This window comes from Gambusia affinis, linkage group LG12 (assembly GCF_019740435.1).
Source record: "Gambusia affinis linkage group LG12, SWU_Gaff_1.0, whole genome shotgun sequence".
NCBI classification, from domain to species: Eukaryota; Metazoa; Chordata; class Actinopteri; order Cyprinodontiformes; family Poeciliidae; genus Gambusia; species Gambusia affinis.
The window spans coordinates 2,684,891-2,699,520 of NC_057879.1; the positions used below are offsets into that span (position 1 = coordinate 2,684,891).

Genomic DNA, 14,630 nt, shown 5'->3' on the forward strand with positions numbered 1-14,630 from the left:
AGTGTGAGAAAGCAAGATTTTCAACACATAGCTAATCACATTAATGTCACTTAATTTTATCCTTTTAAATTTTATTCTTCTGTCATGGACATGCTGGATTTGGAAATGTTGCCGGCCTTTTTGAAATTTCAACGGCAACACATACCAGAAGAGCTTTGTGTCTTTTGGTGTGCATTAATTAACGCTTTCGACAAACATTGCATTCATCATGCTAAATTGCACAAAGAAAGCATATTGTTATTATTACATGATTATAATATATCTGTGGATTATAATCAAATCCAGTTAACTATGCTAGCATATGGCATAGCTTACAATAAAAAAATTAATAGATTACTTCTTACTCTAAAATTATTTTATAATGCCATAAAATGTTCAGTATATAAATCTGTTTAACTCCACCTGAAGACTATATTACCAGGAAATATCTTCTTTCATTTTTACAATTGTCATTATAATAAAATTAGTTGGGTTTTTTTTTTTCAACCTCAATAATAAGCATTTCTTGTCCATTTCGAACTACTCTCCCACTAGAAACAGCCCTAAATTGCAACCAGCTGTGCTAAAACAGCAGCAACAGAATTACAAAACCTGGACACTGGTAACAATTAATGGTACTGTACCATAAAATGTCTACTGTGTTCCTTCATATCTTCACTTAAAGTATCCAACTCCCCAAAAGATTTACTGCTGTTTTTACTATTGATCAGTTGTCAAATTTGGGTTTATTTGAACCTTCCGCCTTTAAAGTTGCAAAACATACACAGAATTTACCATTTCCACAATCATACCAAAATTTTACATATTTAATAACACTACAATTACTCATTTCCATTCTTTAGTTGCCCAGTGTCACTAAAAAGCTTAAAATTCCAAATTAGAAATGGGCAATTCAAGATTCAGTTCACATACAATGATGAGCCAGATGGGCTACAATGCGACATTTCCCTAACACACGCAAATGACCTCCCCTCACCCAATAAAAAGAGAAAACAATAACATACCGATAGCTCCAGGGAAAAAACATCATATCAGGAAATACATAGTTATGGTGACACAAGATTCCATGGCAGTGTGTGTCACTTGTTAGAGCTGTGCTACTTGCTCCTGGTGCTACTACTTGGTTGGGGTGTTACTGTAGAGTGTGGGGATCACACTCTCCATGTCCTTAAGAAGGGATGTAATATCTAAGAAATTGAAGTAGCCCAAAAGCCCAGGTTCTTAACTACTGTGGATGGTCACTGATCCTTGGTGGTAAGAGCTACAATGAACCTTTCAATTGACTTGCCTTTTCCAAGGTATGTGTGAACTTTGACACACTGCAGTTGGAAGTATGTTTGGTATTATGTCATATCTACCACCCAAAGGACTGCTTGGACAACTGGAACAGGTTCATTACCAGTTACTAGAAACAGACTTTTAAAGCAAAATACTAGTTAAACATCACGCGCTACTTCTCAGCTAATATTTGCATTATCTACATTTTTGTTGGGAAGGGGAGCACTTGCCTTTGGTTCCTTTCTGGAAATGTATCCACCAGTCTGCAGACAATGGACTTCCTTAGCCAGTGTTATGGTCAGGAAGGCCCTTGACTTGCACTACCACTACACACTATTGTACAAGGTTGATTGATAACCATTTTAAGTTCTACAAAACCCATTCTTGGGCAATAGAGGCATTCAAGGCAGGAATTCATTTTGCGTTTTCCACAACATCTGTGAAAACAGTTCAGTTTTCCATTTAACCCCTTAACCTTCACCCCCAAAATTACCAAAAACGACTGAAAAGGTATACCCAAATTAAATCAGCTGCTGTTCTTGAACTATTTGGAGTACATGCAAAAGCTTGGTCTCTTTATGAAGACGACGAGCTAAATTTTCTATTTTTGCAGTCAAAAGTACATTAACTGTAAGCAGTTTGCAGCTATTACATTTGTAACACAAAAGAAATTGAAAAATTTTGCTTCACCCAGATTGTTCATTTTTATTTCTTGTAAATGCACATTGAGTGTTGAATGTATGGACTGGGAAATACAATAAATGTGTAGAATAAAGTATTCTGTTCATGGATTTCAAGACTGATCAAAATAGCACAAAAAAGAAATGTCATTTTGGACATGTCTATTTTTCAGGATGTACAGGTGTTGTCCAAGTGTGCCATTCGGAGTCTCCATCTGGAGTCTCCATGCGGCACACTTGACAACACCTGATATACAAACTTCAAATGACTGTAACTCCTCAGTGCTTCACCATACAGTCATCAATGAGGACTCTAATGAAAGATAATGACCAGAGGAATCCTCTGGTAGACAACATTACTGATAGTGGAAATTACTCATAATTATATTAATAAAATAGCATATCTGGGACGTTAGGGGAGTTACAGTCAGACCTCTTCCCCCTTCTCTAATCTTTGGTCAAATACGGTGTCAATTAAAGGGGGAGGGGCACTATAAAAGTGTCATAATGGACACCGGCAGAGTTTAAACCCTTAAGTCTCTGCCATGGAAAATATAATGGAAAAACAGCACACGGGATAAGGGGTTAAGGTAGATGTAGCACTGCATACTGTGTATCCATTGTTCTTCTTAACATAAAACAGTCTATAGACACTTAACCATTCTCTCCAGTTAGGAAAAAGTACAGACATTTTGCTGTTATTTGAAAAGTAATGCAGAGGCATTGATAGTGTAGAATGTAGATTAACTGCAACTTACTTCTATTACAATATATTTACCAATATGGCATGGTTTTTGTATATTGTTGAGCCCTAGTAAACATTGGATAATTTTTGTTTAAACTCTTTGAAAATTGATCCTGGAATGACTATTTCAAGTTTCAACCATCCCCAATTCCTGCATGGTATGCCACACATTTGACAATGTACACCTTTGGTGACAAAAGATTGCATGACAATGACTGTACCTACATCACGTTAAGAGTTGTTTAACCTACTTGTAGTTATCTTATAACTTTGTTATTGGTCTCGTTGGGTGGTGATCACAGAATCTTGAGCATTCCATATTCTGAAACCCCTGATCATCAACTTTTACCTTCAGCTGTAAAAGTTGTGGTGCACTTTGCAATTGACTTTCGTTTTCTGAGTTGGGTGGAAGCTTTAACTTGCTTACTTGATGATTCTATACTGAGAGTGGTAGTTATGATAAAAGGTTGCAGTCTTTTAAAAAAATTAAAATGTTTTTCACATATTGTGCCTCTTGTCCAAGGAATTTTCTTTAAGGTGCAAAGGATACTGCCAGTACCCATGTGACTTTATGCGATCACCCTAAACTGTCTGTGGCTGGCCTCACAATTGCATGCTTTCAGGTTCTGTTTTTGCATTGTCAAAATTAAGTTATCAATTACAGTAAACCCCTGCCTCTTTGTGGTCGAGTATTCACAAATTTACATATCTACACATTTTTCGGGAACATGGCTCCAAATTCTTCACGGAAACCTGCGTAAGGGTGGATTGTTTCATAGAGCATATCTCAACTATTCAAAACAAAATGCTGCTTTCCATGTATGCATTATTGGCTGGGATTTGCACAGCAGCCAATCCAGAAGCATGATTTGTGTTTCTTGTCCCTAATGGTCAAATGATCGAAAACCTCCAAGGGTTTTTCAATCATTTGAGCTTAGATGCTGCAGTAGTGCTAATCTCAGCACTACCGCATTATCTAATGTCCACAGTCATTCAGGAGTTGTAGTCAATCAGTGGCAAGAAAAATGAATAGTGGCCCTGGTTTGGCTGCTTTGTAAATCCTAGCGTATCAATTAGCATTGCATATAGAGATTTCAGAGTGGTACTCTACATAAAATCTGTGGCATGGCAAATTTTCCACTAATAATTTGAACTTCCACTCCATTAAAAAATCCATGGATAGGTGGGGATTCACTGTAATTTTAATTTCTGTTCATAAAAAAAAAAAATTACTGATTTGTTTCTGTTTGCATGCAAATGTTAGCGAGTTCACCTAAAATTCAAAAATGTATTTCATCTACCTGTTGTTATGGTAATCTGAATATGCTTTTGTTTGGTCTTCCAGGTCATGGCCATGGAGGTGTCATGTCTGACAGGTGTAGATGAAGATGAAAAAGATGCTGATTCTGAAATTCAGTCCCTCATGCTGCTGCAACCTGTGAAAATGGCGCAAGATTCGGCCTCTTGCACCGATTCTTTTGACACGCCATCTTTGCATCAAAATAATGTCCTAGATGTTCTGTCCAGGTCGGATATGTTGTCTCCAATCGGTTTGGCGAATGGACCCTCTTTACATCAGGCTACTCAAGCTCATGAACTTCACTGCATTACCTCTGAAAAAGACGAGGAAAAGAGCATCACCCAGCTAAAGACTGTGCAGGAAATAGACAGTCCTGGAATTTGGGGATTTGACACAGAATCAGCAGAGAATTCATTGGACGATTTCAGCAGCGCCAGTGACCTCAACTGGGATCCTCACAAAGAGTTTATGCAGTTTCTTTTGGAGAATCACGATTCCCCTGCAGAGGAGCCGAAAGAGGAAGTTGGTCTTGCCAACAGTCAAAGGAGAAGAAAGCGAAAGATGGACATGGTGGTAATGGTGGATCCTTCAGAAGATCTATACCCGGATCTAAGCCCCAAAACATCTGAGAAATCGTCTGATGCTGAAGGCTACGTAGACTCCGGTAATGTTAGAGACATTACCAAATCACAGAAGCTGTCCACACCACAGTCATCTACAGCAGATATAGTTCCTAAGTACCCAAACGGAACAGTAAAGGTAATTAAGCAAATTCTGTACAAAACACCTGCAAGAAGTTCCCATGGGAATAACATAAATGATAAACATTCAACACTAAAAGGGCGGCTGAAAGTAAATTCTCATTCACAGGGGAGGCCATTGCCGTTCCCTTGCTCAAAATGCAATCTGGTGTTCAAGAAGGAGCATCGCTTGTTTAATCACATGAAGTCTCACAATGACCCTCCTAGTTATCCAGCAAAGCCCTTTATATGCAGAGAATGTGGCAAATGTTTCAAACAAAGCAATTCACTAATTGACCACATGTCCACCCATGAGAAGAAAACGAGGCTCATGGAAGAAGAAAAAGACGCGATTGACAAGAAAAAAGAAGACGCAAAGTTATTCTGCCCTCAGTGTCCATTCGGTACAAGCTGCCCAGACTCTTTTGTTCAGCACGCAAAAACTCATGAAAAAGACAAAAGAAGGTTTAAATGTGACAAATGCAGTTACAGAGCCGTGACTGACCACGATCTTAGGAGACATAGCGTTATGCACCACACGGTTATTAGAGTTAGAAAAAGAGTGCGGAGGGATGATAATGATATGTACCCTTGCGAAATTTGTTCCTATAAAGCTTTTGGCAAGCAAGTTTTTGTGAATCACTTAATCCTTCGTCATCAAATGTCTTTTGAGGAATACACAAGAGCACAGAAAGAGGAGACAAATGCACAACATCCCAGGGAACGCAAGTCACCTGGGCGTAAAACTCAATTCGAAGATGCAAATTTTACGTCAAAAATATCAGTTGAAGACGTACCCGACAAGTTCGGTGGAATTTCCGACTTGTTCAAAAATAGCAAGTTTAAGCGAGATCCCAAGTCTCAATTGACAGAATCAAAGCTTGACAAATCAATTAATGTTCTCTTGTCTCGTCAGAACCATAGAAAGACGGGTGTCGAGCAAAAGGATGAAAGCAATAACTCTAGCACAAATGATTATGATTCCAACAGGGACAAAGACGGTTGTGACGAGTCACAAGAAATGATGTCAGTCAAGGTTGAAGAGCCTGCTGGACTACAACATAGTCCTAACTTTAACCTGGAGCACTCACCAGTCAAAAAGTCTCAGTCTAAACGAAAAATGTCCACCCCATATCGCAACACCTCCGACCAAGACTCATGTTTCATTTTACCAAAACCTTCGCCTAGTCCTAAGAAAGTTAGCTCAGAAGATGTGTCAGACCCTGATGAAAAGGACATTTTCCCGGTCAAAGAGTCTGAAGCCAACGGTAATCATTTTAGCGATGTGATCAAAAAAGAAAAGAAACACATAATATACACATACAGTAGGAGGATGTCCATGAGAGGTGCTCTACAAGCGTCAAAAAAGCTGTTTGAGAAAATCAAGACTGAAGGACAGGAACAGAATGAGGTTGAAATCAAAGAAGAATGCATTGAAACCGAGGTATTTCAAGAAACATTCGAGGCCCACCAAATCCCATTGGGGGAATCCCCCTCAGAAGATTTGTCAGAGGCAGAATTGGACACTAAGAAGTGTCCGTACTGTCCTGCTGTTTTCGAGTCAGGAATTGGACTGTCCAATCATGTGCGTGGACATCTTCACAGGGTTAGAGTTGGCTATGATTCACAGCATGGTGGGTCTCCACAGGAGGTGGGTTATCAGGACAAAAGACCACGAATCCGGCGGAAGAATTCAACATTACGGCGACTGAAAAAAGGTATCATTTGTGCATGTCTTTTTATTAAATAAAAAAATAGGAAGTCAATTTGTTGTAACAATGCTAAACAAGTAACAGCAGTAAGAGAGACATACTGAGCGAAAAGGCAAAGACGGACGGTTTGATTTCAAATTTAGTGGAATTTTACAACAATTTGCTAACAAGGTATACTTTCATGTGAAAGCTAGTGATAAACCTGGATAAATTAAAAGAAAAAAGAGAACTCTGCCGTGTTTATTTCTTGACTGACCTCCAACTGGCGTTGTCCCTTAGCTAATTTTGGGATCTTACCCTGAGATCAAATTAATCTTACACTTTACCAAAGCCTAGCTCTGTTGGGAGCAGCTAGCGTGTCTACCAACAGACAAAAGTGACGTGACATCATCATTTCCTGTAAACAAAAAAAGTTCAGTTTTTGTGGTTATGTTTTATTCATGCATTTGGATGTGCAATGAAAGTACTTGGTCACATATTTTTAAAGTTTTTATTGACTGTAGTGGCCTTTATTTGAAAGCATTCAGAAAGGAAAGTGTATAATGCTTCAGATGTCACCCGGGCAGGGATTCGAACCTGTCCTCAACGCACAACCCACAATCGCATTATGTGGGTTGTGCTTTGCCTCTGCGCCTCCACAGCATCCCTTGTCACCGTTTGTTTAGTTTTCTACGCAGGCCAAAGAGTTTGTACTAAATTGTTTCATGCATTTCTTTCCAGCTTAAGGAATAACTTAAGCTGGAAAGTTAAGTTATTCCTTAACTTTCCAGCTTCAAGTTAGAGACAGCTTGGACTGATGGCATTCCGTCAGTCCAAGGCGGAATGCCTCCGTCTTGGACTGTCATCATAGATGGGTTATGCTATCTTTGATGAGCCATGATTAGTGATTAGAGACAATAATCAAAGTAGACTTGGTGGTGCAGGTGGAAAAGCCAATGAATAATTCTACCATCCGTTAATACAGGACTGGATTCAACTGGGTTCTGAAGAAGACATTGTGTTCTTGTGGAATCATTAAGGCTTTCTCTAACTAGCAGAGCCATTTTTTTCTCTCCAGAAAGTTACCTAGAACCCACATGTCATAGTCAAAGTCTTACTTTATTATAGTGCATCTGTAGTAAATGCAAAATTTTTATTCTTAGCACATGCTAGTAGTAGTATCCAAGCCATAAGGTTAAGATAATGTTTTCACTTTTACCTTTTATTCCTTCCTACAGCACTACAGGACGATTCAGATTCCGAAACTGTGAGGACCATTCACTCTTGTCCGTTATGTGGGGACTCATTTGACAACAGAACTGGACAGTCCAACCACATACGAGGTCATCTGAAAAAGCTCGGAAGAAACTTTTCTACAAAGACCAAATCCCCGTTAATTTTACTCCGTGAGCTGATGCGCGACAAGAAGGAGTGCCAGCGGGCCTTTCAGATTCTGGGAAAAAGACGAAATCATTTCCAGTACGGTGCTTTGCCAAAGCTGCCCATCGTCAATCGCTTCGCCTCTTCTCAGATGGGATTCCCAAAAAGTCACTCGGTTCCAAACCATTGCACTGATGCCAAACCACTGATGCCCTTTTCTTTAGCAGAGGGCAAATCTGAAAGTGGGCAACTAGAAAAGCTGGATGTTAAGACGTCCCTCTCAGGCACGAACGCCCTGATTGGGATCCTGAAAAAGAGGAAGTGTCAGGAAGATGCAAGACAAAAGGGATCCTCTCAGATGTCAAGAAACGGTTTACCAGTTTCGTCGAATCCTGAGGAAAGTTCAGGATCAAAAGTTGTATCTTCACTGCCAAACTCAGTACCTGGTGGTAAGTAACTCAAACAGAAGTAAATGGGTTAGAGGGAAAATGAATTTATCTTTATTCAAAATGTATTATTGTAGAAGAAAAGATTTGTTTGAGATATTTCCACCATTGATTATTTTTGTTGAAGTAAGGCGTCATCAACATAAAGGAGCAGTTTTCTGAGCACTGATTATCAGAATGGGATCAAAACATCTTTATATTCCAATCGAAATGTATTTATTTAAAAGGGACAGGCACATTAATGGATATTAGTAACAGGGGATGTAAATATGCTGACTTTAGCAAGACTGCTAATTTTCATGTGTTCTCCATTAGCAGAAAACCTAAGTAAATGGGTTAAAGAGAGTAAAATCTCCCATTTTTGATAATTTGCACAATACAACAGCACAGGTAAATATGCTAATCCAGTTCAAATCTGAATCCATGTTATTCACAAAGCCTATTTAAAAGAATGTTTCAAAGAATGTTTAAAGCACTTTTATAATACTGAAACAGATCAAAGACACAAATAAAATAAAACAATAAAAGCTAAATGAGATGTACCACAGCCTGTAGTAAAATAGAAACAGAAACGAATCATGTCACTCTTCAAAAAGCCACTGAAATTGGAGTTTTTAAGAGAGACTTGAAAACATCAAGAGAAGAAGCCTGTTAATATGTAATGGCAGCTTGTTTTTGTAGTTTTGGAGCTTCAGCCTAGTTTTAGCCACCAGAAGCTGATCTTAGGGCTTGTAGTGAAACATAAGGCTGAAGCAGGTCAGAGAGGCACAGGGGAGCTGTGATCACCACGTATGTTAAAGTGTGATGATCATAAAGGGGAAAAGATCAGTTCAATATGTCCTTATATGGAATAATCTAAATAGAAAACAGCGCAACGATTCATAAAAAAAAACAAAAATTCTCAGCATTTGAAACAACAAAAAACAAATTTACTAGCATGGTTTCTTTAGTAGTATGACCCGCTTTAGCTGGGGGAAGGGAGAGGTTATATTACACCACCTGGAAGTCGTAAAAGGATCTCTTTTTTTTTTACCTGAAAACAGAATATAGAATAACTTTTACATTCAGTTGTAACAACGTTACAAATTTTCCCAGACGAATCAAGAATGTTAAGAATTATTCCAGATATCCCGAGCTCGATTGTTTATTGTTTATTCAAGTGTAAAACAATACATAAAGTTGGAGACAGAAATTAGAAAAATGTAAAATCGAATTGAATCAAGTTCAAACACTGTAACCTCTACGTGTTCTACCAGAAAACATAGACAACTCTACTGCAGTGACTTACTAGCCAGGTCTTTTCATTTCATCAGACGAGCAGTGGGAAAATGTTCAGCTTATGTAACAACTGCATCAAATGCTTGGAGGTCTGCAAGGACACAGACCAGGTTCTCCACTGACCAGAGGATTCAGCCTCCAGAGCTGTTACTGTCGCTCCACAAAAAAGAAAAACACATTGAAATGATCAATTTTAGTGTGGTGGATTTCAAATTAAAAGCACTGTTAAATAGCAGATGATTTGTTTCTAGTGATTCTCATGCATCACTGGCCACTGAAGTGTGAAACCCTTTATTCAACCAAACCGGTGTTTGTTAGCGGCTGTGCTGGTTGCTGAGGGACCAAGGGAAGAGGTTTTCTTTTCTTTTTTTTTTCAGGCTTTCAGTCTGATCTCAGGTCAAATCTATCAGGCTGTCCAAAGAAAACCACTACATTAAATTTACCAGGGACAGTAAAGAGTAAGCAAAAGTAAAAGAGGATTTGGAGAATTTAGACTTGTTTGCCAAGTTTTCCTGAACAAATGATCCTGAAGCCATCCACTTCTTTTTCAATAAACATGCACTGTCCTACAGGCAACCGTCAAGTCAAAGCCAATAACACTTCAACTGTCCTTAAAAGTGTTTGTATGAACTGCTATTAATATTTTTGAATTGAGACTGACTGAAGCTTAGGTGTGTAGCTTTTTATAACAATTTTTTTCCCATATTGATTAAAGCTATCAGTATTTCGTAACAATGTGAGACAGATAAACTGTAGAAAAACAGCTCTATCTCCTCCTGCAACAACCAATCAGAGAGCAGAGGAGGGGCTTACCGCTGTCAATCATCCTCATGTACTCACTTCTGAATGTGTATTAATGGCAGAGAAACTACTCACCGTTCCAGGAAAACTGTTTCTCCACCGCCACTAGTGGCCATGCTAATTAGTCTTAGCATTCATGGCAGGTTGTGGATTGATGAACTAGCTGTATATTAGCAGAGAGCAAGGCATGGGATGTGGAGCAGTGCTTACACAAACATGATTGACAGCGCTAAGACCCTAAGCCTGGCTGTGATTGTCTAACCGAGCGAAGTATTTATGACGTAAACACATGGAGAAGGCAGAGGAGGTGGATTTCTTTTTTTGTTTTACTGATTATTTGTCTCACACTGTCCTATTACACAAAATATTGACAGATTAAGCAAATATTAAAAAAAAACAAAAGTTATGTGCTACAACTTTAAGTGTCAGACATCCACTTTTGACTTGGTTCCCTTTGACTAGATCAGATATTCGCTGCTCATAACCATTTCAATTCCCTCCCTACAGTGGCCACGGGGAACCAACAAATGGACTATAATTTAACTTTTAAATCATAAAGTGTTGCAAAGTGTTAAATACTAATGATTTTGTCTTTTCTTTTTTAAAACAGTTAATTGAACTTATTTTCTACTACACTACAGTACGGTATCGTCAGCATAAAGTAGTAGAATGAGATGGAAACCTCCACAAACAATGTTTTAAAAATGTTCAACTCTGTTTTGCTTGTCATCTGTGTCTTTTTACAGAAAAGGGTGAATTCAATAGGAAAGTGTGCATCCACTGTAATGCAACTTTCCACAGTGGAGTTAGCCTGTCCAATCACCTTCGGGCTTTTGCAAAAAGACAACAGATTGCCTTACTGGAAGGGACCAGTAAGTTCAGTTTTAAACATGACTTCATTTACATTTCTAACTAACTTATTGTGTGTCCGCCTCACACAATAAGTCATCTTTGCACATTTTGAATCCATCTGTATTTGATCCTCACCCCAACAATGTTTAAAAACAGTATACACCACTAACTCAGCGATTTTTTAAACAGTTTTTAAATACTTTTAGCTGTTTTTTTATTTGTAATTCTTTTAGAAAACAGCAGTGGTGGGTCCTTAAAGGCTAATCATAAACAGTAGTTCCGCTAATGCTAAAGTGCTGCACCGTTGTGGCATTTAGCTGAACCTTACATTAAAGCGCTAACCTCAATTCAAGGTATATCTTCCTTTGAAAGGCTATGACCCTTGAAGAATTCTTACCAACACAGATGTAAAACATTTTTCAACTGAAAGTTTACAAAAGAGCCAGGTAAGTTGGCACGTTAGAATTTCTTTATTTAATTTAGAAAAACCTCAGGCGCTAAAGTTAGCAAAAGCGCTAAACAAAGAAAATGAGCGGAACTGGAAAACAGAGTTCACTTTCAATCCAGTAGATTAGTCCGCAGTTCAGACATTTTTGACCTTCATTTTTCAGTCTGACATGACAGCCAGATGGATGAAATTGCCCCAGAGCCATGCGGTTTTAAAGGTTCTGTGAAGAATGTCCTCTTGAAGTCAGAACCAGGATGTTACAAAGCTAAAGTAAAAGAGAACCAGTCTCGCCAGTCTACAAGTGGTGTGGCAACAACTGAGGCAACTTTAGTTGACTCGATGTGAAGCCTAGCAGCAGTGTTATGAACCACCTGCGAGTATTTTGGACCTTAACTTTGCATTATTTCCAAAGTGGCAAAAACAGGAGCCACTCAAAGATCGGGCATGACTGTCTAACTTTAAACAAAGTTTAAGTAAATGTTCTTAATAAAAGATTTAAATGGCGTCACATTTCTGCCAAAACCCCAGAGGAGCAGATTAAGGAATCAAAATAGTGCATATCGTCACCTTCTTAAAGTAATGACATCTTTTGCTAAAAGTAGGACGGTGGTTTGCCTATAACATCTTTTAGACAGAACAAGGTGATTATTATTTTTATTGTTTTGGTTTTTTTTGCCAAAATCACTTGGAAAAAAATAAAAATGGCTGAGGCCATTATTATAGAAAGGTAACGCTATATTAATTGAGAACACTCACCATCCTGAAACAAGGAAGCAGGAGCTGAGATGCAGGCAGATGTGTGAGCAAACAATGTGTGAAATGTGTGTATCAAAGCTCCACTATATACTGACTATTATAGTGCTCATTCATAGCAAGGCTGCGCTGTAGTCTGACCCGTCACTCTGTGGGTTTAACTGGAATTCTCATCTTGCAGCAATTCAGTGTAAAGCGGTCAGGACCCGTTCAAGGCCCGGGTTGAAGAAGAAGACACTGCCCTTAGCCCAGAGCCCAGAGGAGATGTACAGGCTCACCTGCAGGCAAGTTTGTTCTGCCTTTTCCAAAGCTCTGCTGCATGACGGCATATTGGGGCCATTGTTGATGGAAAAGAAAAAAAAAATAAATAATAATTTCTGAGCTCGAAAAGTCAAAAATTTGCAAGATGAAACAGAAATTGTGAGATTAAGCTCAGAAATGTTCTTTGTAGAAAAACTTGCACATTTCAGTTTCAAAAGTTTAAGATTTTGGACTTTAGAAATTTTTAAGTGAAATTTCTGAGATTGAGCAAACATTTCTGAGTTGTTTCTAGCATATTTTAAACCTTTAAAGCTCAGAAATCTAGTTGTTATTTTCTAGATAGTTTCTGAGCTCTCAACATTTCCTTGTTTTTTTTTTTTTGTTTTGTTTTTTTGTTTGTTTTTTTTTTTTGAAAAATTCTGATAGCTCAAAATTTCCAAGTTTTTTGTAGCAAATTTTTGAAGCCCCGAAATATATTTTTCTAGAAAGTTTTATAGATCTCAAAGTGTTCTTGTTTTTTAAAGCAAATTTTTTGCTTTTGGAGCTCAGAAATGTCCCACTTTTATTCTAGGAAATTCCCAAGACCAATATTTCAGAGGTTTGTTCTAACATGTTTTTCACTTTTTCAGGTGATTTCTCAGATCTCAAAATTTCCTTGTTTTTATTGCACATTTTCAGCTTTCGGACTTCATAAATTTTTCTTGAACAATTCTGATATCAATCAAAATTTCCAAGATTTTTGTAGCGTCATTTTGTAGTTCAGAAATGTCTGGGGTATTTTGTGATTTGAGTTTTTCTAGCAAATGTTCAATTTCCAAAGTCCAGAAATAAACTTGTTTTTTTCTAGAAAAACTCAGATTAATCTCAAAATGTCTTAAGCTTTTTTTTTTTGGAGGAGAAATCTACTTCTTTTATTTGCTATCTACGTTCAGTGACCCTAACTCTCCTCCATAGTCGTGGACGTTGAGCTGCTTTTTTTTTGGCGGTAAAGAGGAATTCACCGACTGCCTTATTTTCCTCTCCAAAGGTTCTGTGACCTCGTCTTCCAGGGTCCGCTGTCAGTCCAGGAGGACTGGATCAAACATTTACAGAGACACATTATGAACACTGGTGTCCCTCGCACTGGGCTCGGCATGGCTGAGGTCACCTCGCTGTCCACAAACCCCCCCACCCTGAAGACGGACGAAGACGGCTCTTCGCCGGTCGCCAACGCTGCCTCATGAGGCCAAAGGGGACCTTTTTCTAGATTTCACTAGATTGTATGTACGTGTACATTGGATGTTTGTTCACTTACTTTTGTTTTTAAAGTCGATGAAATAATGGCCAAAAGGACAACACAGCCCCAATGTTTTAGACATTGCGCCTGTTTGAACATTTTGGACGGACGAGAAAATATTATTTTGGAATATTGTTACCTTCGTCTCTTTTTACATGGTCCATTTATGAGGAATTAAATTCCAAATGGATAAGACTCTTATTATTTTATGCAGTAATGTAGTGTTGGATCCATTTCTAAAGAAGACAACTTATACCTCAGATTTTTCATGGGTTTTAGTCCGTTTTAGTCCAGATCTGGGAGCCTTCGTTGGTCCTCATAGAAAACACTTTTTTTTCCTCTTTTGCGTCGCAACACGACCCAGTCAACACACTCTTATCATCAGGCCAGAGTTTAGAGCGATGACACCTTTTTTTTTTTTTTTTTTACTTCAAGTGCAAAAGAAAAGAGAGAAAAAAAAAGTCTGCAACCTTTTTTAATACGAATAAAGTGTTTTATAAAATTTCAGTAACTGCATTGTTTTTAACTAAATACAGTAAAATCTGAAAGTAGGCGAGGGAAGAAAAAAAAGACAAAACGCCCTAATGCGCACAAACCACGCAGTTCATGCCCTTCTTTCATGTTACCTATATTTAATGTTTCAATATACTGTTTTGAAATAATTTAATTTGAAATGTACTATATCACAGATACAATGCGTA

General features: G+C 38.2%; 1 protein-coding gene across 2 annotated transcripts in view; it reads left to right on the forward strand.

Annotated features, from left to right (window-relative positions):
* The window catches only part of znf644a (zinc finger protein 644a), a 21,947-nt gene extending 7,350 nt beyond the window's left edge, over positions 1 to 14,597 (forward strand). For both annotated transcript variants that reach the window (XM_044133059.1, XM_044133060.1), the window contains exons 2-6: positions 4,049 to 6,461; positions 7,673 to 8,263; positions 11,086 to 11,211; positions 12,574 to 12,676; positions 13,681 to 14,597. In XM_044133059.1, coding sequence (XP_043988994.1) covers positions 4,049 to 6,461; positions 7,673 to 8,263; positions 11,086 to 11,211; positions 12,574 to 12,676; positions 13,681 to 13,876 — 3,429 coding nt within the window. In that variant the 3' untranslated portion in view covers positions 13,877 to 14,597. The remainder of the gene's footprint in view (positions 1 to 4,048; positions 6,462 to 7,672; positions 8,264 to 11,085; positions 11,212 to 12,573; positions 12,677 to 13,680) is intronic.
* Positions 14,598 to 14,630: the final 33 nt, after the last annotated feature.